Source organism: Dipteris shenzhenensis, chromosome 18 (genome assembly GCF_047967505.1).
Source record: "Dipteris shenzhenensis isolate YYH24624 ecotype China chromosome 18, Dip_SZ_1.0, whole genome shotgun sequence".
In the NCBI taxonomy this organism is placed as follows: domain Eukaryota; kingdom Viridiplantae; phylum Streptophyta; class Polypodiopsida; order Gleicheniales; family Dipteridaceae; genus Dipteris; species Dipteris shenzhenensis.
In genome coordinates this window covers 7,117,638-7,145,224 of record NC_141613.1, presented here as the reverse complement: position 1 = coordinate 7,145,224, position 27,587 = coordinate 7,117,638, and the positions used below count along the sequence as shown (strand labels likewise).

Here is a 27,587-nt window from a genome sequence, read left to right as displayed (position 1 = left end):
TCGAGGTGTGGAAGGAGACTCCAAAAGCCATGTAAAAGGAGTTGCAACAGCATCTTGCAAGTTTCTAGGGTTTTTTTAAAGGGTGCCTGATAAAAACACCTTATCATTAGGTGCATTCCAAAAGGTGTGGAATGCTTCAAACAGCACCTTATGATAAGGTACGAGCTTCAAATCAAACATGATTAAACTGTAACTTGTAAGTCGACTAACATAACAATACGACCTTTTAGCTGCTTCTTCTCTTGTATTAAACAATATGAACTTTGCTCATGTAATCATGGGTACACCAAAATGGAGCAAGCGAATTCAAATCTTATATGTGTGTTCTTCTGAGCCCATACTATTTAGATGTCCGTTGGCCTTTCCTATTGATGAACCACCTACAAAGCAAGACAAGAAAAGAAGACACGGGAATAAGTTTCTGTAGAAGAACTTACATCTAGATAAGTGCGCTCTTTTGAGCCCAGACTTTTATATATTCTCTGACCTTTTTCAGTTGACAGCAAACCCTACAAAACAAACAGAGTAAGAATCTGTGAAATGACATGTCATTGAATGTAGTAGAACGTCCTGAGTACATAAAAGGTCACCTCTCATTCCAACAATAAGACCGATTATCCTGACATAGTTTTGTGCAAAACATAGATGATAGAACTTGAACTCAAGAAAGCAATAAACAATGCATACAAGAGCCTTAGAGTAGCTCTGATCAAAATTATTGTGCTGCTGCATACAGAATACTGATAGCATTGATATCTATGAGTCCATCGACAATTCAAACATCATTATTCCATGCATACAAAGACTAGCAAGGTGAGAAAGTATTTGATAGCCTTGCTGTGAGTGGGCAATGGACCCATGATCTGTCAAAAGTGCACACAGCACATTATGCTACCACCGGAACTTATTGACATGATAGGATTATGCAAAAAAGTTTTTGCTTTTCTGGGTCCCATCACCACCTTCAAATATGCTCTCAAAAAGACCTTCACTATGAAAACTCTTCCCTTGCCAGGAAGCCAAGAGTATTGAATACCAGCATGAAACAAGACCCAAGGAGGCACCCACCTGTGATGGCAATGACCCTAAGCCCATGTTATCTGATTATTATTTTGATCAGCTACGCCTTCACCTGTGTTCCGATTGAGAACACTCCATGGTGTCCTCGTAAAGGCACGATTTTGCCATCCTGAAGTGTGTAACAACTGTTTCCTTTTGAAGTCCTTGTCTTTTTGGGAAATTTTCATGCCTCTCCAAACTTTTCAACTGTGATGGATGTACGTTTGTCTCATAAATTCTTTCTAGTCTTCTATTTTCAACCCTATTCTAAGCTGATCAAAGAAGCAATCACACAATACATGCCTAAACGTGTGAGAAAATTGGAACAACACAGATTCATGTCCAAGAGAACCCAAAGCCACTAAAAATCTCCCCTCTGTTGTCTCTGCTTAAGCACTGTGGCAAACTCACACTACTTTGCTAACTGCGGCCTGAGCTTCTTGGCATTACAATTTACCCTTCTCTAGTCCTATACAATGGTAGCGTTAGTGTATGCCTAGGTCTCTAATGCATCTGCATGCATTATATCTCAAAGTATAACTTGGCCAACACAACAAATGTTGTGTGGACAAAAATGTAAATATGTTTTTTACTTGTTGCATGTTGCTGGGTAGGTGCATAGCTATGTATATAGCTAGTTGGTGGTGGTATTGAGTTCCGGACACTCCTAAAAGGACTCTACATTGATGTACAGATGGTAGAGGCTTCTACAGGAACTTCTGGGAGATGATGAAAAGTAGTGTAGATGCACCAGGCATCCTAGAGCATGTAGAGTCCCTGTGTAAATGGTTTTGGGCTTGGGATATTTTTATCTTTAGATGTGTCCTTTCGTGGTCCTCAGTGAAGGTTTTTTTTCTGTCACTGAGGGAGCTTCCCGTAATGTGGAGTCTACATTTGTGAAGTATATGTGTTCTAGGTGAGTGCCCATGACAAGTATGCGGGTTTTTATGGGCTTGAGGAGGTTTGTCATCAGTGAAATTTGAAGTGGAGGTGCTAGATTTGTGCCTTGGTACTAGTATTTATTCAGTGTGTGGGTAGAGTGGTCTTTAAAAATGATGACGTGGCTATTTGTGAGAGAAAGGCAATCCATGCAAGCAAGCCTGGTTACAATGACAATTCCATTGACGCAATCGGAGTAATCCACTGGGTAGATTAATCCTGCTTGCTCCATTTTCTGTATATCTGTTTGGACTGCCTTGCCGTAGTTGGGATTCATGCGGTATGGACCTTTAATCACAGGGTCTGCATCGGGATATAAGTCGATGCTATGCTCCATGAAAGGAAGTAGAGAAGAAGATAGATAAAGAGGAGCATGCTATCATTCCAGGGGCATCTATTTTGCATTTTGATGGCTCATACAGGAAGAGTTTACATCAAGCTAATGGAGGCTATGTGATTACTGATTCAGAGAGCAAGCTGATTCAGAAGGAGGGAGTCCATCTCGAAGCTGGAAGTAATAATGAGGTAGAGTATGCAGCATTATATGAGGGATTGCTGGTTGCACTTAAGCTGAAAATTCAGAAGATAATGATCAAGGGAGATTCTCTACTTGTTGTAAAGCAGGTTCTAGGAAGTGGGCAAGCAAGAAACCCGAGATTAAGAGGGTGTCTAGCCAAAGTAAAAAGGCTCCTTCAACAATTTACAGCATGGAATATCCAGCATGTGCGAAGGGAGGATAATCAAATGGCACATGAATTGGCTCAGGAGATGAGTAGCCAAGATCCAATGATAGCAAAGCTTGAAGATCCACTGTACAGAGGGAGAGAATTCCTGGCTCAAATAGTGGATTTCTTACTTATTGGACATCTACCTCAGGAGCTTAAGAAGAATCAGAAATATCACTTCATACAGAAGAGCAGACAGTATATGATGATTGATGATGAGATTTACATGAGAGGAGCTGATCAAATCTTGAGAAGAGTGCCCTAGAGAGAAGAAATATATTATATACTGTCATCCAGTCATGAAGGAGCTTGTGGAGGACACTATGCTTTTAAGATTACACTGCAGAAAATACTTCTAGAAGGTTATGTGTGGCCTTCAATACAGAAGGATGTGCAGCATTGGTGCAGATCCTGCCATGAATGTCAGAGAATGGGAAAAAGAATTCTTAAAATGGAGCCGAGAAATATTATGCTGGTTTATGATATTTTTGAAAGATGGGGGATAGATGCAGTTGGTCCTCTACCCAGAACTGCCAGAGGGAAATGTTATATGCTGACTGCAGTGGAGTATTTATCAAAATGGGCAGAGGTGAAGGCAGTGAAGAGAGTGGATAGCAAAGGGGTTGCTGATTTTATATATGAATACATATGCTGCAGATTTGGGATTCCCCTGGAGTTACTTTCAGATAATGGTCCTGGATTCAGAGGGGAAGTGACAGATTACTTATGTAGCAAGCTGAATATAAATCATAAGTACATCACCCCGTACTACCCTCAGTGCAATGGGTTGAATGAAAATTTTAATGGGGATTTCAAATTGATGATGACTAAGATGACTGGGAGCCACACCAAAAACTGGGATTTGGAGATGAATAGAGTTTTGTGGGCATACAGGGTAGCGGTGAAGCATAGCACTCAATTCTCTCCATTTCATTTGGTGTATGGGAAAGAAGCAATTCTGCCATTGGATGTAGAGATACCAGCTTTGAAATTTTTAGTTGAAGAAGGATATGAGCCTGTAGACAGTTACAAGGAGAGATTACTAGCATTATAGGTAATGCAGTTAGACAGGAATTTGGCTTTTCAGCATTATGCCGGAGTGCAAATGCGAAGGCAAGAATTGGAAAATGTAAAAATAAAAAAAAAGGAGATCGAAGATGGAGACTTGGTTTTAAGATACAATAGCAAACTAGACAGTACATTTCATACTGCATTTCAAACCAAGTGGGAAGGTCCATACAAAGTGGAGAAAAAATTTGAAAATGCAACTTATCAATTGATGGATTTAGATGGAAAAAGGCATAAAAAGACAGTCAATGGTGTCCGGTTGAAGAGATACTTTCCACGGCTGATGGTAGCACTGAAAGAGGAAGATCATGAAGATAATGAGCAGTGGCAGAATCAATGGAAGTCAATGCAAAATGAAGAAGAAGGAAATTTGAATCTGTCATCTCTTTTTGGCTCACTGCTGGACATGAATGTCACAGCAGAAGAAAGGGGTTGCTAGAGATGTGTGGACAAAAATGTAAATATGTTTTTTACTTGTTGCATGTTGCAGGGTAGGTGCATAGCTATGTATATAGCTAGTTGGTGGTGGTATTGACTTCTACACTGATGTACAGATGGTAGAGGCTTCTACAAGAACTTCTGGGAGATGATGAAAAGTAGTGTAGATGCACCAGGCATCCTAGAGCATGTAGAGTCCCTGTGTAAATGGTTTTGGGCTTGGGATATTTTTATCTTTAGATGTGTCCTTTCGTGGTCCTCACTGAAGGTTTTTTTTCTATCACTGAGGGAGCTTCCCATAATGTGGAGTCTACAGTTGTGAAGTATATGTGTTCTAGGTGAGTGCCCATGACAAGTATGCAGGTTTTTATGGGCTTGAGGAGGTTTGTCATCAGTGAAATTTGAAGTGGAGGTGCTAGATTTGTGCCTTGGTACTAGTATTTATTCAGTGTGTGGGTAGAGTGGTCTTTAAAAATGATGACGTGGCTATTTGTGAGAGAAAGGCAATCCATGCAAGCAAGCCTGGTTACGTAAAAGGAAAGAGGAGCTTCTGGAGAAAAGGAGCACGTACGTGGAGAAGGTGGCAAAAAAGATGGTCTTGGAAGGGGTACGTGGGCACACGGAGAATCAACACAGAGGAAGGAGCTACTGGAGAGTCCGAGAAGAGCAGGCTGATGGACGAGGGGAGTTACGTGAGTAAGGGAGCAAGAGAGAGGGCAGCGGGAGGACGCAATTGCACGCTGTATGGTTCTGGAGGGAAGCCAAGAATGTACGTGGGGGATAGCGCCTGAAGAGCTGGAGAGGCGTGGCCACAAAAAGGAAGCTGTGAGGAGGAGAACTGTGATCAGAAGGGGAGCCTTCGTCATAGTGAGGAACTTCTGAAGGGCACGGCGCTCACTGGTGGGCATGGGCTTGCAGGAAGGGTGAACTTGATGAGGAGCTTGGAGAGCAGGTGGTGCAACGCTACTGCAGTGCTGGGGGTTCGTTTTGTTCTGAGGAGCATCTCTGTAGGTGGGTGTGCCTTCTGAGCGACAGAGAGAGTTGCTGGAAGAAAGAAGACGATGGTGGAGACAGGATCTTTAAGCTCCTTGGCTGGCTGAGAACGTGAGCTCGTGGCGGAAGGATGGCCAGTGATGAAGAGCTGAGTTAAGAGCGGACCGGAGCGAGCTCAGAGAGGCAGTGAAGGTTGTTTTATTCTGCAAGCTGGGGGTCTGATGATGGTGAGGAGACGCTGGACTACTGCTTAGAAGAGAGCTATGAAGTTCTGGGGCTTGGCGATGGAGAAGCATGGCCATGGCGTCATTTTTGTTGGTTGTAGGATCTTGGTCAGAGGAGACGTTAGATACTAGATATCGATGAAGGAGAAGGCACCGAGATACTCTCGGAACAACAATGGTAGAAGAGAAAGTGGCTTGACGGACTGTGGGCTCTCGGAGTTTCTTGCAACAGAGGAATCAGGAGCTTCTATGATCATGCGAAGGAGAGGCGACGGACTGTGGCAAGCAAATAATCACGTAGACTAAGGAAGCTAGCTATTACTTTGGAAGCTTTTGGACGAAGGAGGTGTCACCACTTTGCAGGCTGAAAGGGCTTTGGAGGAAGAACGTGAGTTTTGGGAGCTCGGCGTGCTCTAAGAGCAAGAAAATGGTTACCGGATATGATCATATGAAGGAGAAAGGCATCGTGGATGCTCTGTGAGCAGCTACTATCGTGAAGGAGAGGCCATGGCGGATGCAGCTATTCGGTGAACTCGCAAAGGAACCGAAAGTTGGAGACATGAATTGAAAGCACCAAAAAGCAACTGTGCATGAGCTCGAGGATGGGCAGGCACGTAGAGATCATCACGTGGAGGAGAAATTAACGTTGCATGCTTACTGAAAGAGGGAGATTTGCTGATGATGAAGGGCAGACTGAACTGAGAGGCGAGGAGGAGATCGATATCTTGGTGGCTGGCCGGATGTCCATAGTTTGATTATAGAAGAGGCCTTGCTTGTGATGACGAGGCTATGGGCAGCATGTAAATGATGGAAAGAGAGCTTCATGGAGTCCAAGGTGCTATTACAAAGCATGCTTGTCTAGCTCACAATGTAGGTTCTCTTACAAGGTCTTGTTTGAGCATAGGCTACTTGAAGTCAAAGAGGTCCGGGGTTGTTCTTCATGGATTTTGTCAGGGGAAATATGAGCATGGTTGTTCGAGTTGTCAGGAAGTGTTCATGGCAGTTATGTAGTTTTGAAGTTGTCATTTTCTGGAGTTTATGTTTCATGGGTCCTCTACGTATTTTCTGAGCTTGATCTCAGTCAGTAGTAGAGCTTGTGTTGGGCTGTGAGATCCATAGGGTTTCTTCCTAAGGTTGTCTGGCTTCTGGAGAAAATGTATCCAAGTGTGAGTTGTCTCAGAAGGTCTGTAAAGAGACGAGGATGTTGAATGGATGCCTTTTGCCTTGTGATTGTGTTGTTCGGGTTTTTTAAACGTGGATGAGGGTGGCTGTGAAGGCGGATTGGGCTCTACTGCTTTTGTCCATCCAACGTTCACTACACAGGTAGTTCAGTGATCTTGTGAAGGCCAAAAGGTCTCCATCAAAAACCTTAGTCAAGTTCAATCTAAATTCGAATCTATGTTATAGAAAAAACTCAGAGACCTCCTTGTATCCCTATGGGGCTTGTTGTGGAGGTATACACTGACCAGGACTGAGAAAGACACAAGCCACAAAGGCAGGACTGCATAAAATAATGAACCACAGACCGAAACTCACAAGCTGCACCTGGCTGCCACACCGGCAGCTCTCTAACAAGAAGCTTCAGCACACCACACATAGTCCCATATAAAGAGAGAACACACAATCTTGGAATCTCTGCTTACACACAATCTCTGAATCTCTGCTTACTCTCACACAGCTAACATCAACCATGGCAAGCTTTATAGAGGGAAAACCAGCTCACGGGTTGATCAAAAGGCAACCGCCAGTAGCATGCGCCGATCCACATCCCACCACAAGATATCTCCAGACTGCTGCCAAACGGCAAGAAGCTCCCCGACTCTCATGGAGCTATGCAAAAGCCACAAACCAACCGGGAGGAAAGAGATCACAAACTTTCAAGAGACTCCTTTGTATTTCTACGTCCACGTTTGCATGCAAGAGCACCATGTGATGTATCATTGCTATCCCTCTTCAGCCTTAGACATGTACTCCCACCTACGAGGTTTACCAAGGCTTCCTAACAATCTAACAAACACTTCCAAATTACTGGCATGGAAGGCGCCCTTCATTCTCCATGTAGCAGCAAATTGTTGCTGATTCGTTAAATTAAGTGTTTCTCTCCTCGACACAACACTTCTTGGACTTGGAACCAGACCATTTACTTGACTACTAGCTTCCCGTATCTAGCATGTCCCCACACACTCTTGATATGAAATTGTCAATCTTGACCAAAATCCGATCTCCTTTTTGAGATTTCACATGTGTTCTTTTCTCATCTGCAGCCTTCTTATACTGTCTTTGGACTTGCTAAAAATGTTCACTCACTCATACAAAGCCATGCTTGTCCCAATTCAATCTTTTGGGATCAAAAGTCCCCAAGTCAATGAATGAACTCTGTGCCAGGCACAAAATTCCCAAAATCAACAAAGTGGAAACAAACCTTATGTTTTATTGTTGTGGCACTTCAATAAGGACACTATGAGAGACAATATGATCCAATATAGAGCAGTCCTAGTGCAAAGCTCTATGGTGTTTTGACCTCAAATCATACCCATACTGCAAACCCACCACCACAATTTTTTAGCGTTGCACCCCAAGCTTAGCCATCTCTTGCCTTATCATAATTGTCCTATGGTTGGAAGGGTCCATGGGGTCCACCTTGTATACGGGGTGGATGGCATTCATCTACAAAGGATGATGGTTAAAGTATGATGTCAAAACACATGTTTGAGATGACATCAAAACAAGAAAGAGATAACAGCTATACAAGGCATGTAATCCACTCAATAATATGTCTGCACCAACAAAGTATTCCCATAGTGGACACTTCCACAAAGAAGAGGAGCTTCCAAGCAATGGGATTGAACCATACAAATATATTGACATAATGAAAAAATGGAAAATTGTCATTTATTGATTGCCCTGTTTAGTTACAAATGCAATCTCTAGCATTTGCATCAAATAGAAAAAGACTGTCTTCACCCAAAACATATTCAAAAAGACATGAATAACTGAATACATGATATTTGAATGTGATAAGCCTGCTCCAATACATACGTGCATGATATTTGTACACATGCATTTGAGCATATGACCTCAATAAGCTAAGAAATCATACAATAAGATGCATCTCCAAGTTACCCCAAATGGAAGGATTTAATCGCTCACTCATTTTCTCTATGTTTCACCCTAAACAAAAATTGATGCCCTTGACTACAATTGAACTGGCATGTGCTTGATTTTGTCCTTTTCTAACATTTTTACATACAATTTTTTACAACCATCAGAAAGTCCGTCAGGCTTCCTGTCCAAGCTGATCAATTCATCAAAATCTCTTCAGCATAATGCGTGTAGCCAGAAAACACAAGGTCAAAAGGCCATTATCTGGAACAAAATTAACAGGTTTTATCATTCTTATCAGTTTTGGAAACACGACTCTAGGAGGCAGTTTGAGAATAGTTTCCACTTAACCGCTATTAGCATTGTTTATCAATTCCGGCCCTCTAGCAAGAATTTGGAAACAGTTTCTTCCATAGTATCATTTTACTTACTGCTTTGTTTATCATTGCCTCTTTACCAGCTCCCCAAAAAAAAAAAAGAAATAAATACAATTATATGATTCTTTTTAAGAATGTAAGGTTGCCAGATATGTTGTTAGTACTTACCTTTAGTGTTTGAGAAGCAAGCTCAATTACAAGCACCTGCTCGTCAAAAAGATACTTGTTTAGCTGAAGGAATATAACTCTAACTAGGTCATCAGATACTCCAGCGATAGGGTCATTACTGACACTCTCAACGCATCCTCTCGGAAAGGATAGTAAGGAAGAAGGTTCTACACCATCATCACCAGGTAAACCAAACACAACAGCATGGGGATCACCAATGCCTATCTGCACAGCAAAATGTAGAAACGAGCTAGAAAATAAGCTACTGACCCTCACTCTGACAAATTGCAAAATAAAACAGCTCTTCCAGTACTTCCCATCTAGATGTCTTTCAAAAACATAAGGTCAGGTATATACTTTTGCAATGAGGTCTCCAGCCAGATCGTTCAAATCATTTGAATTGCATTCAAAGCATAATTGGACTATTCTCCAGAGCGCAGAGGCACCTTCTTGGCTAGAGTACCACTGTTGTGAACCCCCATTCTTTCCTAGATAATCTTCTTCATTCCTACGTGTAAAAAGTCTCTCCAAATTCTGCAAGCTGCACAAATATTTCTCCAACAAATACGATTAAAGTTGACTTAAACAGTCGCAGGAGCAATTCGTCTTATGACACAGTACTTCAACCAGGCTGACATTCCAAACCAAACAAAGAGAACCTGGCAGAGAGACGATAGCCTCCTAAATCCACCACAGAAACTTTATATGCTGTTTCAGCCTTATAGTCACACATCCTGGCCCAATATATGACTTGAGTTCACAAAAACATGGTGTAACACTAATTCCACCTACAGCTCAGTTCCAAGGAAAGTCTTCAAGAAAATAGCAATGGAGCTACAGACGAATTAGATCGGCATGTCTTTATTATGCAGAAGTATGTAAAAACATCAAAACTGCTAGTCATATAATTCCAGTGGACCGCAGTAACATCATGTTAAATAAAGAAACATGATCATGATTAATAATAGCGAACAGATTATGATAATACATCATGAACATGCACCCAATTCAAGACTCCACTCCAATTAAAATATTCATATGCATATCATAGACAATAGGTGATCGCCTGACACAACATTGATCACAGAGTGGAGTGGGAACAAGCACACAGAGAAACAAACATCCCTCTCACCCCCCCCTCCGCCCCTCCTCTTCCTAAAACAAATGCCAAAAACGTATGCTTCCCTAAACAACCTAACCCTCCCCCAAAGTTCTAGAATCTTTATGAATTTTGAATGCACCTGGCAACTTGTTTTGTGACAACTAGGGCCCTTGTCGGGGTGAGATAAAAGGTAAGAGAGGGGTCCCAACATATCCCTAAAAAGACAATGATGATGACTGCAGATCTAATAGTACACAAGGCATCTAAAAGCAAAATGCTTCTCTTACAAAATCTCATGTAGACTACTTAGGGGGAATATTTGGCCCTCTATAACTATGTCTTGTAGCCCAGCGGATCGATGAACCCTCCTCTGATATCCGTAAGATGATCTCTATAGAGACTAAGCTTCACAAGAAGCTCACTAGGGGCTTACCACGTCATGAATGTGTGTAGCTACATGAGATCCTCCCGAATAACCTGGTTAACCTCGTGGTACATGAGTGAAACCGAGGAGGCGTCAAGGCTATACTGAGATGGGGGCAATGAGTTCATATGGAGTCCCGAGCTCTCAAACCATCTGCATGTACAACAATACCAACAACTTTGATTCGCCCTCAGTTGCTAATGTCATGGCTGTGATAACGCAAGCGATTGTCGCACGCATCAGCCTGAGCTCAAGGAACCATAATCCTTCACACGCTGAAGATATGTGGTCACCTAGAATGTTGCGTCAAGCTGTAGAGGGGGTACCCCAAACTCACACAAATAAACCTAGTGTGGGACTGAAGGTTTACATCAGATCATCCATGACAATAAGAGAAGCTAGAGCCTCTCCACTGAAGCCCACTCTACCTCTTAGAGATCAGGCCCCCAACAAGGACTGTTATGCATGCCCACTAGGCAGACCAAGGAGTCAAAGTGAAGGGACTTGGTCCGAGGATCCTGGAAATGAGTGTGAAAGCATTGCCGCTCAAGTCTATCAACTGCAGCATATCCCTTGCTCAATCGGGCCTGCATCGTTGGTCGTATTGTCAAAATTGGGCCAGAGAAGAGAGCCCCCAGGTATGTGCAGGATACGACGACCTGAATTGGTAATCTGTCTTGTGTGAGTTGCTCTTTATATGTGGCTGCCCGAGATGTGTTAAAGTTCATGACTTTGGTTTTACCAAGGTTGACCTTCATTATCGAGTGCATGCAAGTGTCATAGAGGCCTCAACTGAAGAGGAGAGTAAGACCATATTATCTACATAGAGGCGAATCTGGATCAAGGAACCAGCTAAAGGGCAATCTGCTCCCTAGTGTCCCGATGAAGGTTTCAAGCTCATCGATGTATAGGCCGAACAAGGTTGTTGATAACGAGCAACCTGTTTGATCCCAATAGTGCTCATGATCTCCTCTACGCACCCTGTAGCCATTTGAACCTTGCTTGAGATCGTCGATAGATTGCCATGACTACCCAAATGATACCCCAACTTCTACGAGTGTCTTATCAGAAGAGCTCTCGGCACTGTTCAACGCCTTGCAAAAATCCACAAAGCAGTGATAAACCCTCTGTCTCCATGCGCTAGCCTCCTCAAGGACACCTCTGAGTATGAGTATGTGATCTAGCATCCCGTGATCAGCCCGGAAGCCTGCTTGTCCCTCGACTCTTAAGCCCTTAGAGCTTTGCAAACTAGATAACCCATGTCGAACAATCATGCATAGAACTTAGACATGACATGCCCAATCATAATGATCTATAGTCTTCTAGGCTCATGAAATCGCCTGCCTTATAAATGGGTGTGATGGTATTAAGGGTCAAGGTGTGAGGAAAATGGGTGCAAAGCATTAATTAAAAAGCTTTGCTAAGATTGGGACCAAACTTCTTTGTCCATATGCATTATATTTAGTATGTAGTCCCTCATGATCTTTTGCTTGGCTCTTATGGAGCTTCAAAGCTATGTGTTTGAAACCACCGACCATGAAAGAGTGCAAGAGGTGGGACGAGGTAACTCTAAGAGGTCAGGTGATGGCTGGTGAGGAATGTCATACAGTGTGTGTGCATCAGAATGTCAGTGTGGTGTCTGTGAGAGAAGATGCAACTCGTCGCTCAAGAAACTTCCGCCACAAGAGTTATTACTAAAAGGAATCCTGCTTCTTTCGGCAGACTAGGCAGCGATCCTTGCATATCGTCTTTGCCTCACCAGGAAGTTCAAGCTTAGTCTCGAATCTAAGTTTCCTTACACTCATCATCGTACAAGCTATTGCATGATATTGAGCCAAGGGACTGTAGGCGATGTGTGTGAAGGAGTGAAGAACGGCCCCATGAAGAGAGTGGGTAATCAGACTGGCTCAATCTTCTAGGAGTGGGATGTGCTCGAAATCTATGAGTAGTGGGACGACGTGCGGAGTACTCAAGGGAGAGTCTATGATGAAAGACGATGTCATGAATCATAATATGTAGTGTGTGTGGGTAGAGGCATGGTGTGCGTCGTGATAGAGAAGCTAGAGATATGTGACAAGAAGCTGGGGATCCCGGTAGCCAACTATCCTAGAGCCCCCCATGTGGAAACCAAGTGAATCCACCAAACAAAGGACCAACCGTCTTGACCATTATAATGACAAGATTATCCTGCCCGTGTAAGATGTGACCAAGGCTACTCGAGAAATCCCTGCCTCATCTAGATCAATACCTAGCAATAAAGTAGAGTCATCTAAAAAACCTGGAAGTGATACCTGATGCGTACTTGTCTTCGCATTAAAGTCCCCAACAAGGAGGACTTTCCTACGGCTCAAGAAATCCACCATGTAAGGATGCAAGGCTGCATACGGTGACGTCTCAGCCCCCTCACATAAATCTCTAACAAAATGTGAGGTCTCGAGGTGGGGAGTGGCATACAGTGATGAAGAGTTCTTGATGAAAGAGGTGTTGGATCTGACGCACAGCAACCTAGAATCTGTCACTCCTCTCGACAAAGATCATCACGCTGAGAGATGATCTGTATAGTACTACCACTTCTCTCGATCCACGCACTCCATCTATCTCTTGAGTCTTATCCCAGTATGTTGCCTCCCATGCATATCCATTGACTACAAGAAAAGGCTGCTTTAGTCTCTGATGGGTCTCTGTGTAGAAAGCTATATCTCTTCTTGTATGAGATTTTGAAAAATTACATGGATCTGACCATAAGGTATCATTACAATTTCAAATAGTGCAGGTAACGTTCTTGATGCTCTGGATCTTATAGACCCCATCCCCCTATGTATAAAGAGAGGCTGAGTGATAAGGGATAGGGGTAGAGGGTGGGGATGGTAGTGCCGCTCCCTAAGTACTTCTTTAGCTCGCCCACTCTCAATGCGAAGTCGATGTGAGGAAACCCAAAACTGCCCAATAAAGATCCTCAATGAATGGGAGAGGTGAATCCATGTATATCGAGGAGGATCAATAAAACCCTCATCGAAAATACATAGGCAATGACCCTCTATAGAAGCTAAGTTTCATTGAGAGTTCTTGCGATTCCAACCAGGTTCAGAATGTGTGTAGCTGCAAGAGGTTCTCGTCTATGACTTGGTTAACCTTGTGATGCCTAAATGGAAGAAACAACGCATCAATGTTGTACTAGAAGGGGGGGAGTTTCCAGGTTCTTTTTGCAGGCATTCTGGAAGGCCTTGTGGGAGAGCTGGCGGCCGCGGAAGATCTCATACTTCCTGTGGCTTCTTGCCCACAAAGGTCTTCCAGTGGGGAGCTGGTTGAGGCAGATAGGCCAGGACGGATGCTGTCAGATTTGCCATGCGGATGAGGAGTCACCAAAACACTGCCTGTGGAGCTGCACTCGCGCCCAGGAAGTGTGGAGGTGGACTTTCGGGCTTCTTACTCGCGCAGCACCAGAGCTAGGATTGATCACTTGGGGCGCGTTCTGTTGGTGCAGCACCGCACCTGGTCTTCATCACTTATTCGAGGCATGCCAGCAGGACCCCACTTTCCTTATCACACAGGGGACGTGGGGGCCGCTCGAGGGTATCCCACAGCACCTAGCAGAGGCTGATACAGGAGTTCGGGAGAGGCAGCCAGTCTGGGAGATTATTAGCAGCATTACAGGGTGGCACATCTGGACCTCGCGCTGCGCGCAGATCCTCGGTGGCACCTCCTTATCGACTGCCCAGATCATGGCGGAGATTTGGAGTGAGATTATTCATACCCTCAGAGGCCAGTGGGACCAGATTCAGGGAGACTCCCGGGCCGGTCAGGAGAAGCGGAGACGCTTCCTCCGGGCTTGGGACACACAGGGCCTCTTCTTCGAGCAGACTACGCAGGGCCTTCGGTGGCACTACTCACCACCCCGATGGCTGTTCATTCACACTCGTCATATCCCTCCGTGAGAGTATGATTTATTATGCTACCTTTTAGGGCTGCGTCCGGTTTGTGAACGCAGCCCGTCAGCTATAAGCTGACCTCTTGTATCTTGTTCTCGAAGTAATATAATTAGCACTGTTTTTTCGGCAAAAAAAAGAAGGGGGGGAGTCTATCCATGTGGAGCCCCAATCTCTCGAACCACCTACATGTGCGCGTACCAACATCTCTGGTCACCCTCGGCTTCTAAGGCCATAGAGGAGGAAAGTACCAGCCATGGCAATCTACATCGTTTCTGAAGTACAGTCCCCACATCCCCTGACGCGATATAGATATGTGATGACCTAGAGCCCTGCATCAAGTTGTAGCGAGGGTGATCCAAACTCGTCCTAAATAATCTCATGAGGAACTGACGAGTTGGTCCAACCAAGGAGTCGAAAAGAAGGGCTTTGGTCCGGGGGTCCTGAAAGTGCCAGTGGAAGCATTGCCTCTCCAATCTGGCTAGAGAAGCGTAACCTCTACTAAGACAAGCCTGCATAGCTAGTCCTCATCGTAAAAATAGGACCAAAAAAAAGAACCCCTAGGTATGTGTAAGACAAGACAATCTCAACCGGTGATCCATCAATGGTGAACTACTCTCTATGCATGGCTGATCGGGAGGTATTGAAGATCATAACCTTCGTTTTGCCAAGGTTGACCTTCAGATCATGTGACTCACAAAAGGACTAGTGTGCATTTAAATGTCTCTAAAGGCCCTCGGCAGAGGCAGATAAAAGCACCACATCATCTACATAGAATAAGATCTAAATCAGAGCACCAGCGAGGGCATCCAGCCCCACCTAGTCTGCATAAAGGTCTTGAGCTCATCTATGTAGAGACCTAACAGGATGGGCGAAGAGGCCACCCTTGTTTGGCCCCAATAGTGCTCATGATCTCCTCCATCTAACCAGCCCCTGTCCTGACTCTGCCCGAGACTCTCTCGTAAAATGGCATGACAGCCCAAATGATCTCCTAGTCATAACCCAGATCCTGTGAGAGGTAGAGAGAGAGAGAGAGAGCGGGGAAGGGGGGGAGGGAGGGTGCGGGGGTGGGGGTGGGGGGGCAGCGGTGGGGTATTCGGAACAATCAGCTTGGAGCAGAGAGATTTCAAATTACTAGATCGGCGGTCCATCAGGATGCCCTCTTGCTCCTTTGTTATAATTGTTTGTGGCATAGGCTGATTTTCTTAGGTCAAAATCCTTGGCTTGAGACTCCACCCTAAATAGAATTAGGAGCTTCCAGACAGTGAGCTTGCTGATGACACAATAATTTACTTACAGGTTTCATAGCAAGCTAGATCCATAGAGGCTATTGATGGCACCCAAGTCCACGCAGCTCATACCTTGACCAGCATTTGGACAGATATTGTATGCACTTTGACGGTTGTTTGGTCTAGGACCAAGAGGATGATTTTCTTCAGAGAGTGGGAAGCCTGTCCTTTCTTTTCTGAGACAATCATAGGCATGATGTGGCATTTCCAGCCATAGTCTTGATTCTATCTAGTTTTTCATTTGTTCAAACTATTTGAGTGGTATTTTACCACATGTTTTTCATGCTTTGCATGATGTATCTTTGCCTTGAGTTTCTTCTCTCGGCTATTTCTTTCATACTTGATAGAAGTCTTTTTCAAGACAAAACAAAAATGAAAATGAATAATGCATAAACCCTCTCCACACGGATTTGCTTACACAACTTTGCAACCACCTACCCATTAATTGGGGCTGCCACGATAAGCTTACCTTTTTGATTGCAGTAAAAGCGGCAACTCTGATACCTGAGACACAAACTGGAAAAAAGGCAAACAAATGCAAATCCATAAAAAATCCAAAAACTATACATACAAATGCAATAATAGTTTGCAGTTTCTCAAAGAAAAAGTACCTTAAGGGAATCTTGTACAATAGTACAACTGCCACAAATTTTTGTATGGAATGCACGGACACTTTCAAAGATTGGAAGGTCTGGGAAGGGCAGAAGTTCCTGCAGCAGCACAAGGTGAAATCTTAAGAAAGGAACAACTTGGCTTTACTTAAGTCAGTGTCCTCTCAACCTATACCAGATGGGGCTGTGTCCCAAATAAGGAAAGCAAATTGCCACATTGCAGGTGGGATGTTTAGCAATTTATACCAAACGAGACCAAAGAACAGACCCTTAATCTAACCACCATTGTAGTAACAGCACACGTGATAATGAGCCTTTTCATTTCCATACAAGGTTCAGTATTCAGGTAAAAATGTTTTCCCCTATATCCATTATAAAGTCTCTGCTCCAATCAGCGAATTTTTTAGTATGCAGCTGCGAAAGATGACCAATGCACCTTGGTTTCAACACAGTCCTGTGCACTTTTTCCCTATAATATTAAAAGGTAGCTGTCCTATAAACCTTTTCGAACAGAACATGAAACCAGTACACATCTTTGACCATGCTCAATACAACGAAAACATAGAAATTTATTGCGAACAGTTTATAATCCAACCAAGATCAAGAAACAGAATTTTACAAGCATTACCCTTATGTATTGATGCATAGTAGCATCTGCATGGAGTATCAAACGCTCCAGTAAAGCAAGGACAGGAGAAGACGTCACATCAACCCGACTGCCTCGCTCATAGAAGTTCACAGAGACAGCAACAAGTTGTGATATAATCAGCTGCAGCAGTCGATCCATATTTTCCAAATGAGATTCCATGCACATCATTTCTCAAGGAATATTTTCAATGATAATCGTATACACCAGGTTAGAAGGGGAAATCCAGAATTGATACCTGTAGCTGGGCCCCAAGCACCTGAGATGAGACTTCCTGGGGCAAACCAGATAATATGTTTAAAATATTCAGGATAATCTCACAGCATTCTTCATGCAGCTCTTCCATCTCAAAAGACTGTAGTATTACATGAAAAAGGTAACTGCACCGCATAAAACCAGACTTAGGTCAACATGAAAGATGATAGATGGTAAATATAAGCATGATGTTGACAACATGAAAGATGATAGATGGCAAATATAAACAGAAGGCCACTAATTTGACACGTATCTATGTTTCTAAAACCAAGCAAGTGCTTCAAACAAATCCTTCAGGGATGATGCTAAAATCATCTATTTGGTTGGTGAATTAGGCATTTGCACATTAACACATATAAAAACAAAGCAGGTGAAGATGCATGATTAATTGTTTTTCCACCTGGAATTTTTCTTTGCTGATGCTTTGCCAACTACTGGATACAGAAGGATAGCTCCCCAGCATATAAAGCATTCTATCCATGTCAAATTCAGGAGATACAATCTTTTGGAAAATTTCATTTTTGTGCCACAAACACTAGTTTGTGCTCTCTAAATACCCATCTTTCACAATAACGTTCATAATACTATGTATAGGCACACACTAATTGCATTTGTCAACACCTATCTTTCACCTTCATGTTGCTATATGTTAAGACACAACCAGTATTGAGGTTAACTAGCATCGCTTCGTTGCAGCTGATGGAACAAGACTGCTTAAAGAACTAAAACAAGCCACTTAAACTAGGCAATATAGGCCTTGCATGAGTCAATCATCCAAAACCATGGCTTGGCATTTGGGCTAAAGCTCCAAATATGTGCTGTATGTGAAGGGTCATGGGTCCCCTTACACCCACGGACAACCTGAACAAAAGGCCAGCACGGATGCTCTACAGGTCCCCACCCCCACATCACATTATATACCAACCATGCAATTAGCCCATAACACTAGGCCTTTAGGCCCATACCAGGTGGTCTTCGCCCTTTCAACTACATGATGCGCTGGTGGTGCTAGCTGTGTCACTAGAACAGGCCTGGTAGTACACGTCAAAAGATGTAGGACGAGAAGAAGGTGTCAAGGGAGCGGTGTGAGGAGGGGCCGCACCAGAAGACGCTTGGGTCTTTTCTTTTTCCTTGGGCAATCTCTAGAAAAGTGTCCAAGGATTTCACATATCCTGCGTTAATCCTATTTTCCAGTAATCTCGACTCTCTGGCGAAAGAAACACCCATCCAGATGCTGAAGCATAATATGGTCATCCATGATGTTAGGGTCAGAAACCAAGACCCTAACTCTTGGCACCCCATCCGACCTGACTGCCTCCGCTGCTAAAGATGGCATGCCGGGGAGGGGGGATCTTTGCGACCAAACCAAAAGTGGCTCCAATGGTAGGAAAGAGTCGATGGTACACTTGAGGGAGGCTAGCAAATCTGATGAAGAGACAACTAATCTAATTTTCCTCCACAACAGGGTCGAAGCCCTAGGTAAAGTGCGAGAGAGAGATACTCCTAGAGCCTAGCGGCAAGGGTTAGTCTGATTCACTGTAGCCATGGCCTCAGGAGTATGAAAAACCACATGAAAGAAGCCACGTCCCAATAAGCGATGTCTGTGAGATGTGCAAGGTCTCCCAGTAAAGCTGCTAGCATCCAGTCCTTGGCCTGTAACCTGGAAGGGTGGGACCCAAAGATCCTTTTTAAGCTGCTGCAACTCATGTCTCACGGCCGGTGGAAGCGTCGAGGATTGGTTGAATGGGAATCCATTCGTCAATCGAGATGGAAAGGACGACTTGAACACAAATAAGCTCATTCCAACCCAAAATTGCTGTTGCGGGAGAGGTAGAAGGGGGAGATAAGAAGGGTACAGGCTGAGGAGGGGAGAGGGAGGAGGAGAGAGGCTGAGGGGAGGTGGAGGAGAGGGGGGAGGGGGCTGCAAGAAAGGGCTGAGGGGGAGCGAGGTGAGGGGCCTAGAAGGAGGAGGAGAAGAGGGGGGCTGGAAGGAGGAAGGAGGACCACCGAAGGAGGCTGGAGTGCCACAGGTGGGGGGCAGTCTGCTCCTGGGCAGAAGTAGCTGAGGGGGAGGAGAGCGCCTGCGTGGAGAGGGGGGGATCCCGCAGGGTGTCAATCTGCAACTGCAACTGCAAAATCCCTAAAGAACCACCGCCCGCCGCTACAAACTACCACTAGAAGTGATGGCATGTGCCACCTAGCCACCAATTCAAAGTCATGTCAATGTGCCACTGAATATCTATGCCTAAACAAATAGTTGCCTCACAACACCACACAATTCAAGTTAATGCTCTTCATATCGGAGCAGCTGGCATGGCTGACCCAGCTGCATGCCAATCATCATGATCCTTCAACCATGCACATCTGATACCAATTGTCCACTTTGGCCAAATTCCCATAAAAGTGCTGTGTAAGGCATCCCAGCCTAGCCACACTGCACCCATGGAAACCCCACCCAATCCGCATGCCCTTACATTCTGCCAACGTCACACTATATACCAACCATAGAAGCTGCTGTTGCATTGGGATAGTTAGATAGCCACTTGGACATATTTTCAGACATACTAGTAAGAAGGCTGCTGCGCCCCACCAATCCACCTCTAATGCACAATTTGGACAACCTTAGTTCCCATACAAGTCCTTGAACTCTTAACTTGGCAAAATGAGGCATATGCTTCAAGAATCTTGACAAAACGACGCCAATTTCAATCCAACGTTCTAATCTCCAAATAATCAGCTCATTATCTTTGCTTAGTATGAAGGACACATCGACTCTGAACCTACGTAGTACTAAGGTCGCATCACGACCTGTTGGGAGGCAAATAAAGTGGTGCTGCTTCCAAACACGTATTGCATTGGAGAGCTATATTCTTAAAGATAGCTCCAACGTTTGAAGGCTATCCACTTTATCCATGGCTTTTTGAAGGAGATGGAGAATTCAGATCAACAACTGGCTAAAATACTCTATTAGTCCCTTAGCCATTGCATATTAGACCTTGGCAAAGGCAATCAGATTGCGCTGCACCCCTCTCTCCTAGATCTTATCACGATACGCAGACTGGTTTGTGCATGGCCGAAGGAATTTCAATAATATATTTTCCTTTTGGGAGGCTTCAGAGTGGGCTATGGATAGCAGCCATGCTTTGGCCATTCTATTCTTGGATATTGAGAAAACTTATGACAAAGTAGATTGGGGTTTCTTGGAGGGTACCCTGCTACGTTCTGGATTTTCAGATGCTTGCATTAGAGGGGTTTCCTCCTTGTACACGTCAGACCACAGCCAAGTGCTTATCAAAGAGGTTAGACGAGTGAAGCTTCACGTTTCCAGATCTGTCTGCTAGGCGTACCCTCTTGCCTCTTTCTTGTACTTATTTGTGGTGGCTGAAGCCATGAGCAACTTTTGAGATCTCAGGCGAATATATTTGGCCTGAGACTTCCCCTAAGGTAGGATGAGGAGCGTCCAGACAATGAGCTTGCAGACGACACTGCTGTTTTTTTTAATGCCACTTCCAGACTCCCACTCCTTTAGGACAGCCTTGAATATATCTTACATTGCATTCTAGCAAGCATTTCAGCGTGGCATATTTGGAGATTTGGATGGCTCCCATATCCACTGTTTACACACTCTGGCCAGTAAGAGGACATATTACAAACATCTTGACGGCCATTTGGGTGAGCATGCAAGGGTCTTCCAGGGTTGCTTCTGCCAAGAAGCCTATTTTTCTTAGGGAGTGGAGTGGCTTCCCGTTTTTCTCGGAGTCCTCTGCAAGGTTGAGGTGGCACATTCAACCTCAACCTTGGATTTTTTTCTAGCTCTCTCGGATGTTGCCCTCTTAGGGTGGTTTTCTTTTCATGCTTCACATGATGTAATTTTGCCCATGATCTTTGCTCTTGGAGTTTCTTTCATACCTAATAAAAGTAGTTTCTTTGAAAGAAAAAAACACCACAGACAATAATAACAGTGGATTTCAAGTTCCTACACACCATACAGCTATCATGAGCATTTGGACATCTGATAGATTGATAAACTGATCTCTCTTAAAAAGATAAGCAAGCATTTAACACCTTACTCAAAGGAACCATTTTGTAACTCCAAAATGTCAGGGTGGATTGCATTACCGGCACATGATTGGCACAGATATTCTGTGCTTAATAACATCTATGAGACATGCCAATCCAGCCAGCTTGACACGTCGATGCCGTGGATGGCATGCAGAGTCAATCTGGAAATGTAGCTGAAGTATAAACTGCATAAAAGTGGAAAAGAGAGACAAAACAAGTTGAATCAATTCTGGGACATGTTTCACAAAAATAAAAGATAAATCAGGCAAGACGCGCAGCACTCTATTTGAAGCCAAAAATTAGTACAGTGACAGTGCTCCTTATCTTTAAGGTCCAAACGTGAAGCATTGTGCACATTATCTTTTAGGGTCCGTTCATAATATAAAAGGGATATACCATAAACACACGATCTGGTCGAAAAATCTGCATTCTATCTTCTACTCCTCCAATCCCAAAAGTGTTGCTGCTATCAGGTTTTGGTGATTCACTTGCATGATATTGCAAACCACAATTAATTTAGTAAAAAACTCTTCCCATACTTTTCATCCATCACACTTTTGGGAGATATCACGTTAACTTGCAGATTTAAATCTCCAAAACAAACCAAAAGGATACCACTAAAACCTGCAGCATTAACAGGATAATTGTTTGAAAAAGGCGTGGAGCAAGACCTTTCACAGAAACCATCTACAACTGTTTGCACAGCAGATATGGTTGACTTTTTTGAGGAAAATGGAAATTGAGGGTTCTCTGCTGAAGAGCACAACTGGAAAATGCAGTTCACGATTGAGACCTGAACCAGAAACATCGGCAAAATAAAACACCCAATGTTACAACATTGGTGGATGCCACAAAACCACTCTGAAGTGAAAGAATGCGCTGGAAAAAAAGGTCACAGACTAATAAAGCCTAATAGTAAAAGAGACTAGAGGTCAATACAGCAAATGCAAAGGGATCGGGAACTGAAAGAAAAGGACTCCAACTAGATTTGTTGCGATTATGAACTAACCATATTCTTCTTAATTAGATGGTCTCGTTCATCCTCTGACAAGTTTGTTATTGCCAACATCTTCCCTTGAAGTAAATTGATCGCCTTCTCTTTCTCAGTCTCACTGCCATTACAGTACATTGGGAGCAAAGCAGCAAAAATGGCAGCAAAAAACTGCTTTATGACTGCAGGTACTGATTTGGACATGACCTGCATTACAACTCACTGAAGGAAGTTAGGAGGCCAATTCCTACCTCTTGCAAAGAACATGATCCTCTGCATTCGATACCAGGAATCCTCTGAATAGATTATGCTTCAAATATTATTTAAAATCAAAGAGGCTTACAACATAAGCAACACTCTCATCGGACACCCGCGCCAACGAGATGTAAGGTCAGTTTCAAGACAAGACTATATGAAATTTTTCTATGTATGAATATGCTGAACATGTAACCATCTGTCAATGTTTTCCAACCACATTCTGCAACTTACAGATACGATTTCAGCATTAGACCAAATCCATGAGAACGCTACCTTGGCCAGCCATGTCAATTCATTTTCGCGGTCATATAAAAATAGAGCAGGTAGCACCATAGGGCAACAGTACATTAAAAACTCCACAGGTTCTGACTTGCAAACCAGAAGCTCCCTTATCTGCATCATCAAAGGTCCAGAAATGAAATACTGTTATTCTATGTTCATAAAGACACCTTGTGGGAGTCACACCAGCTGGTCAGAGTTATGGAATTGGAGGCCATTGCAAAAAGTTTCTGGGTTTCATTTTTCAACATGGAAACTATGCTATGAAGCCTACCATCCTTCAGAGCATGGACTTTCAACTTTGCCTGGCTCAGTCCAGTACTGTGCTTTGGCTTTGTGCCTGGCCTGCTCCTGTTGCAGAGAAGGCGCAGGTAGAGCCAAGCTTGTTATCTCAGTCTGTGCCCATGTTAAGATATGGTTGTAGGAATGTCTATTTTTTCTTTTAAATATATTCATTCAATATGACGGCAGAGATCTGGTTGCACTTTCTAGGTTTTTTGATTCATAAGTTTCCATGATGTACTAGGGGTGGGTCTGTTCTAATTCTATTCGCAGGAAAAAAACACAGTTAGTCTGTAATCTTATGGGCCGAGAAAGGCAAATCAAACCCTGGTTTTCAAAAAGCCTAGCAAAAGCATATAATTTTCAAAGTCAGCAAATACAAATCTCCTCTTCTTTTTTAATAAAGGAAGACAGCACATTCAACTGCTCACCTCTACTAGTGCTGGAAGTGGTAAGCCCACCTTGACCCAACGCACAAGGATCGCTCCTAAAAGGTGACTGAGATACTGACAACAAAATCCAGCAGAATGCATTGTGAGGGCACCATTAGATCTCTACCCTTAAGTGAAGATTGTCTATGAAAAAAAGCAATTAGATTCCCATGATTTGCACAATCTTTAAGACAACTACCTTCCAGCGATTTGGATAATGCAACTGCCTTGCCACTCTGTCTATTATGGCACGTACAGGCAATCTGCAAAATAAATATAAAAATCCTGATTATGGTTGGCACTAAGAATGCCTTGCTGACCAGAATTACATTTTCCACTTGCTAATGATTTCACTATGCACAAAACAAAAGAGCCTTGTATTGGTATGCACAAAAACAAAAGAGGGTTGTATGGCATGGTAGCCCAAAAGCAGAATGAGCTTTGAAGCCAATAAACCTGAGAAAGGGAAATATGGCTGCATTTGCGCATATCATAAATACAGCCTGCAAAGCATAAAACCATGAATTCTGCTCCATTAGTACATGTTAGATGTTTTCAATTATTAGCATCTCTCCATTTATTTTGTACTCTATGGAAAATTATGGATCCTGCATCGTATAATCTGTGTATGTACACCTGCAAAAGGCCGTGTCTCATATATTTTCATCCAGAGACTAAGTGAATCTAGAGAAACCTATCTTACAGCATACACAGACACACACACACACTTTTTTTTTTTTTTAAAGTAAGCAGCGACGTAGAACGCAGCTGTCCAAAGCGCCAATGTTGCCAACGAAAGGAGCTCGTAGAAGATGACTGTCCAGTGCCATTTTGGTATGCAATCTGCTTCTGTGAATTGTGCTACTCCATATGCATCGTAGCACAGCATTGACTTGTGCTGTTCAGGCTTCAAATTGGTCGGCCACACTATGTATATCACTGGCACCAGCAAATGTGCGCAGATCGTGAGTACATACACTGAACTCCCCCCACATAAGCCCATCGACCGTGGGCTGGAGACGGCCGAGGAATCGTGCCCGTGCATGGTGTGTGGGCGGTGGGCTAGTCTGTAAACACTCTTAGCGGTGTGCGGGTAGGTTGCCTATCGCGATCGATCCGTCTGAATGCTTTATATTACAAGACAGCTATCCAGGAAAAAACTGGCAAAATGAAATAATACACACACACTCTTCTTCTTTTTGTAAAATTGTAAAAGAGAGATATCATTCAGAAAAATCTACATTCGTAGCTGACCAAAATAGATCAGCTACTACTCAAAAGCTAGTTGGTGTGCATCGGCACATGGCAAGGGGTAGTGTGGGTCACGGGGTTGCACGTCAGCACGTGCCACATGGGGCAGCACAATGGCTATAGCTGCTAAAGGCAACAATGGCTTAAGTAGGGGGGGGAATTAAATGAGACGTTGTGGGGGGAAAATTGACTAGCTAGATAATGCACTACACGCGTGGGCCACGGGACCGTTGAGTGGCTGAGGGTGTTGTTATAGCCTTATTAGTGGCTTGGCTACCATATCCTAGTCCCTAGCATTGTACAGGGTTGACTATAGGGCATACCACATAGGCAATAGGACCTGAGACGGTGGTACGCAAGCCAGTGGGTAGCAATGCGTCGCACGAGGGAGATTCCGATAGTGCGAGGCAGACTGTGCAACATGAGAGAGAGAGAAAGAAGAAAGTGTATTATTGTCCACTAAAGGCCAAAATGGGCCCATGGGACATCAAGAACTCTGCATACAAGATAGCACAAAATCAACGTGCCACAAAGAAGAGGCATCGTAGAATATCATCTAAGTGCTACGCAATACAATGCAAGTGAAAGTACATAATGTCAAATCTGAGCCTAAATACAAAGTAAACTAGATGCAAGGAAACCGCCCCTGGGTGCAAAATGGGGGGATGAGTAGAATATGCCAATGCAAAGATACAAGTCCAGGTGTCACGGAGTCTGAGAACCAAAATAATACTGGAAATCCTGTCCACGACTCTGCCTCCTGCTATGAGAGTACAAATATGAGCAAAGGTGAGGTGAGCGTCCTTGGGGCAAGGGTAATTCTCGATGGGTGTTCCCTTGGGACTATTTTGGCCTTTAGTGGACAATAATACTTTAACTTTGAAAGCTAAGAAAAGGAAAAGAGGACCAAGGGACAAGGGTAATTCTCAATGGGTGTTCCCTTGGGGCGTCCTTGCTTGCCTTCAAAACTTGGTAAATTGGTTTTTACAAACTTGGTAACATGATTTTACATCTAGGATGATCTTGGACTGTTTAATTATTGATGCCCATAAGGGATGAACTTCCCTAATGCATAGGCCCTATACCTTCATGAGATACTAGATTGCACCTACGGGAAACAAATCTACAACAGTGCCAAAGTTTTCTTCATTCAATCACCCTCCACTACCACAAGGTCTTCATAGACAAATGGGAGACTCAAAAGGGTACCCTAGTGACCTATTGAAGACAGGTATTTTGATTAAAACTTCAAAACTTTCACAATTTTCTGACATACCTCATCCTCCACTTTCTCGCTGGAAGCTGCAAGCTCCCCCAATGTTGAAACTGCAGTTTCAGCTAGGTGGCGATCTTTCCGATTGAGTAAAGAGACTTCTGTCGGAGTTACCACTCGTTCTTTCGTGGCCATCACCATTTGCACTCCCAAATTACCACTTTAAAAAACAAACATACTCGTTACTACAAGATGAAAGTCACATCAAATGCTTGATATCTCTTAGCCTCTATTTACAACTTTGTTTATTTCACAACTTTGAAACTTGTGATATAGCCTTGGCAGAGAGTTTGTTGAAAGACTTGTAAGATAACAGCCCTGTCTGTTTTTGGGATCAGTAGTTGAGAATTCATGTGTGAGGAACAAAATGCACAGTTCAGAAGTTGTATTCATACGAAAGGTATAACATCTCGCTTAAGAGTCCACATCGGCCAAGACCATCAAACAAAGGTTCATCTACCCTTCCCTGTACGTATTTTTCCTATAAAGGCAGACTAAGACTAGCCTGATAGAAAATGCTTAGAGCTATTCAAAGCTACAAATACATACCAGATATCTTGAAATAGTTCCTCGTGACCTGTCCAAGTTTGAAATAGAATTGCCACATTTTTTGATAAAATCCATCTCACTCGGTAATCTGTGTCATGCAGTAGTCCTAAGAATTTCTCTGTCAAATCCTGATCACCACAGTTCAAGAGATGTAGTTACAAAATCCAACCCCAAAAACTATACCTACCAAAACAGGTAACAAAAGAATGAAATTTGTATTTCCTCGATCTCAAGAAGAAGTTACCTCAGCTGCAGTGGGTTCTATTAAGATTAGTTTGCTGATAGCTTCTGCAAGCTTCCTTCGTGAATGCCAAAGTACAAATCCCGTCTCAGCGATCTCTGCAAGTAAAGTTGCTAGCTGATGGATAACCTATAAGAAAACAACATAATAGGACATCTATAAGTTGGCACTTCTCCCTCATTCGCATCAACAACGAAACACTTTAACTTTATCAATCGTCAGATGACCTGTAGCTACAAAGGGCTAAGAATTGATAATAGTAGGCACCACACACCAGAAGTCAGAGAAAGGATTACCACCTAGCTATTTACAACCAGCAGTCTTTGTACATACAGCAAAAATCAGACCAGAACAAGGCCTCTCTGACACAAGTTCAACACCATGGAATTCAATAGTCTACTGTTGTAAACACCTAATCTATATGAAGCTTATCCCTTTATTTGATGCTTATCTCTCTATCTATATGATGCTTATCTGAAATAAACCCTTGATATGTTGAGACTTGAGTTAGTACCTTTGACCATCATCACTTAGCAAGAGAGAAATCCAACTTTGATAGCAAATCTGTTAAATCCACTATCCATAATGTGCCTACCCTAGCACTAGCACAAACCAAAATTGAGG

General features: G+C 43.4%; 1 protein-coding gene across 1 annotated transcript in view; it reads right to left on the bottom strand.

Moving 5' to 3' along the window:
* ATM (Serine/Threonine-kinase ATM-like protein) overlaps positions 1 to 27,587 on the bottom strand; it is a 312,761-nt gene that overhangs the window by 180,902 nt on the left and 104,272 nt on the right. Inside the window, exons 24-41 of the mRNA XM_087389269.1 lie at positions 26,967 to 27,092; positions 26,723 to 26,850; positions 26,177 to 26,333; positions 24,106 to 24,152; positions 23,849 to 23,912; positions 23,650 to 23,724; positions 22,931 to 23,050; positions 22,418 to 22,606; positions 22,080 to 22,201; positions 21,805 to 21,895; positions 21,466 to 21,593; positions 17,330 to 17,471; positions 17,074 to 17,214; positions 16,446 to 16,544; positions 16,304 to 16,350; positions 9,451 to 9,634; positions 9,094 to 9,318; positions 438 to 509 (exon numbers count right to left, since the gene is read on the bottom strand). Of these exons, the coding sequence (XP_087245395.1) occupies positions 438 to 509; positions 9,094 to 9,318; positions 9,451 to 9,634; positions 16,304 to 16,350; positions 16,446 to 16,544; positions 17,074 to 17,214; positions 17,330 to 17,471; positions 21,466 to 21,593; positions 21,805 to 21,895; positions 22,080 to 22,201; positions 22,418 to 22,606; positions 22,931 to 23,050; positions 23,650 to 23,724; positions 23,849 to 23,912; positions 24,106 to 24,152; positions 26,177 to 26,333; positions 26,723 to 26,850; positions 26,967 to 27,092 (2,157 nt within the window). The remainder of the gene's footprint in view (positions 1 to 437; positions 510 to 9,093; positions 9,319 to 9,450; positions 9,635 to 16,303; positions 16,351 to 16,445; positions 16,545 to 17,073; positions 17,215 to 17,329; positions 17,472 to 21,465; positions 21,594 to 21,804; positions 21,896 to 22,079; positions 22,202 to 22,417; positions 22,607 to 22,930; positions 23,051 to 23,649; positions 23,725 to 23,848; positions 23,913 to 24,105; positions 24,153 to 26,176; positions 26,334 to 26,722; positions 26,851 to 26,966; positions 27,093 to 27,587) is intronic.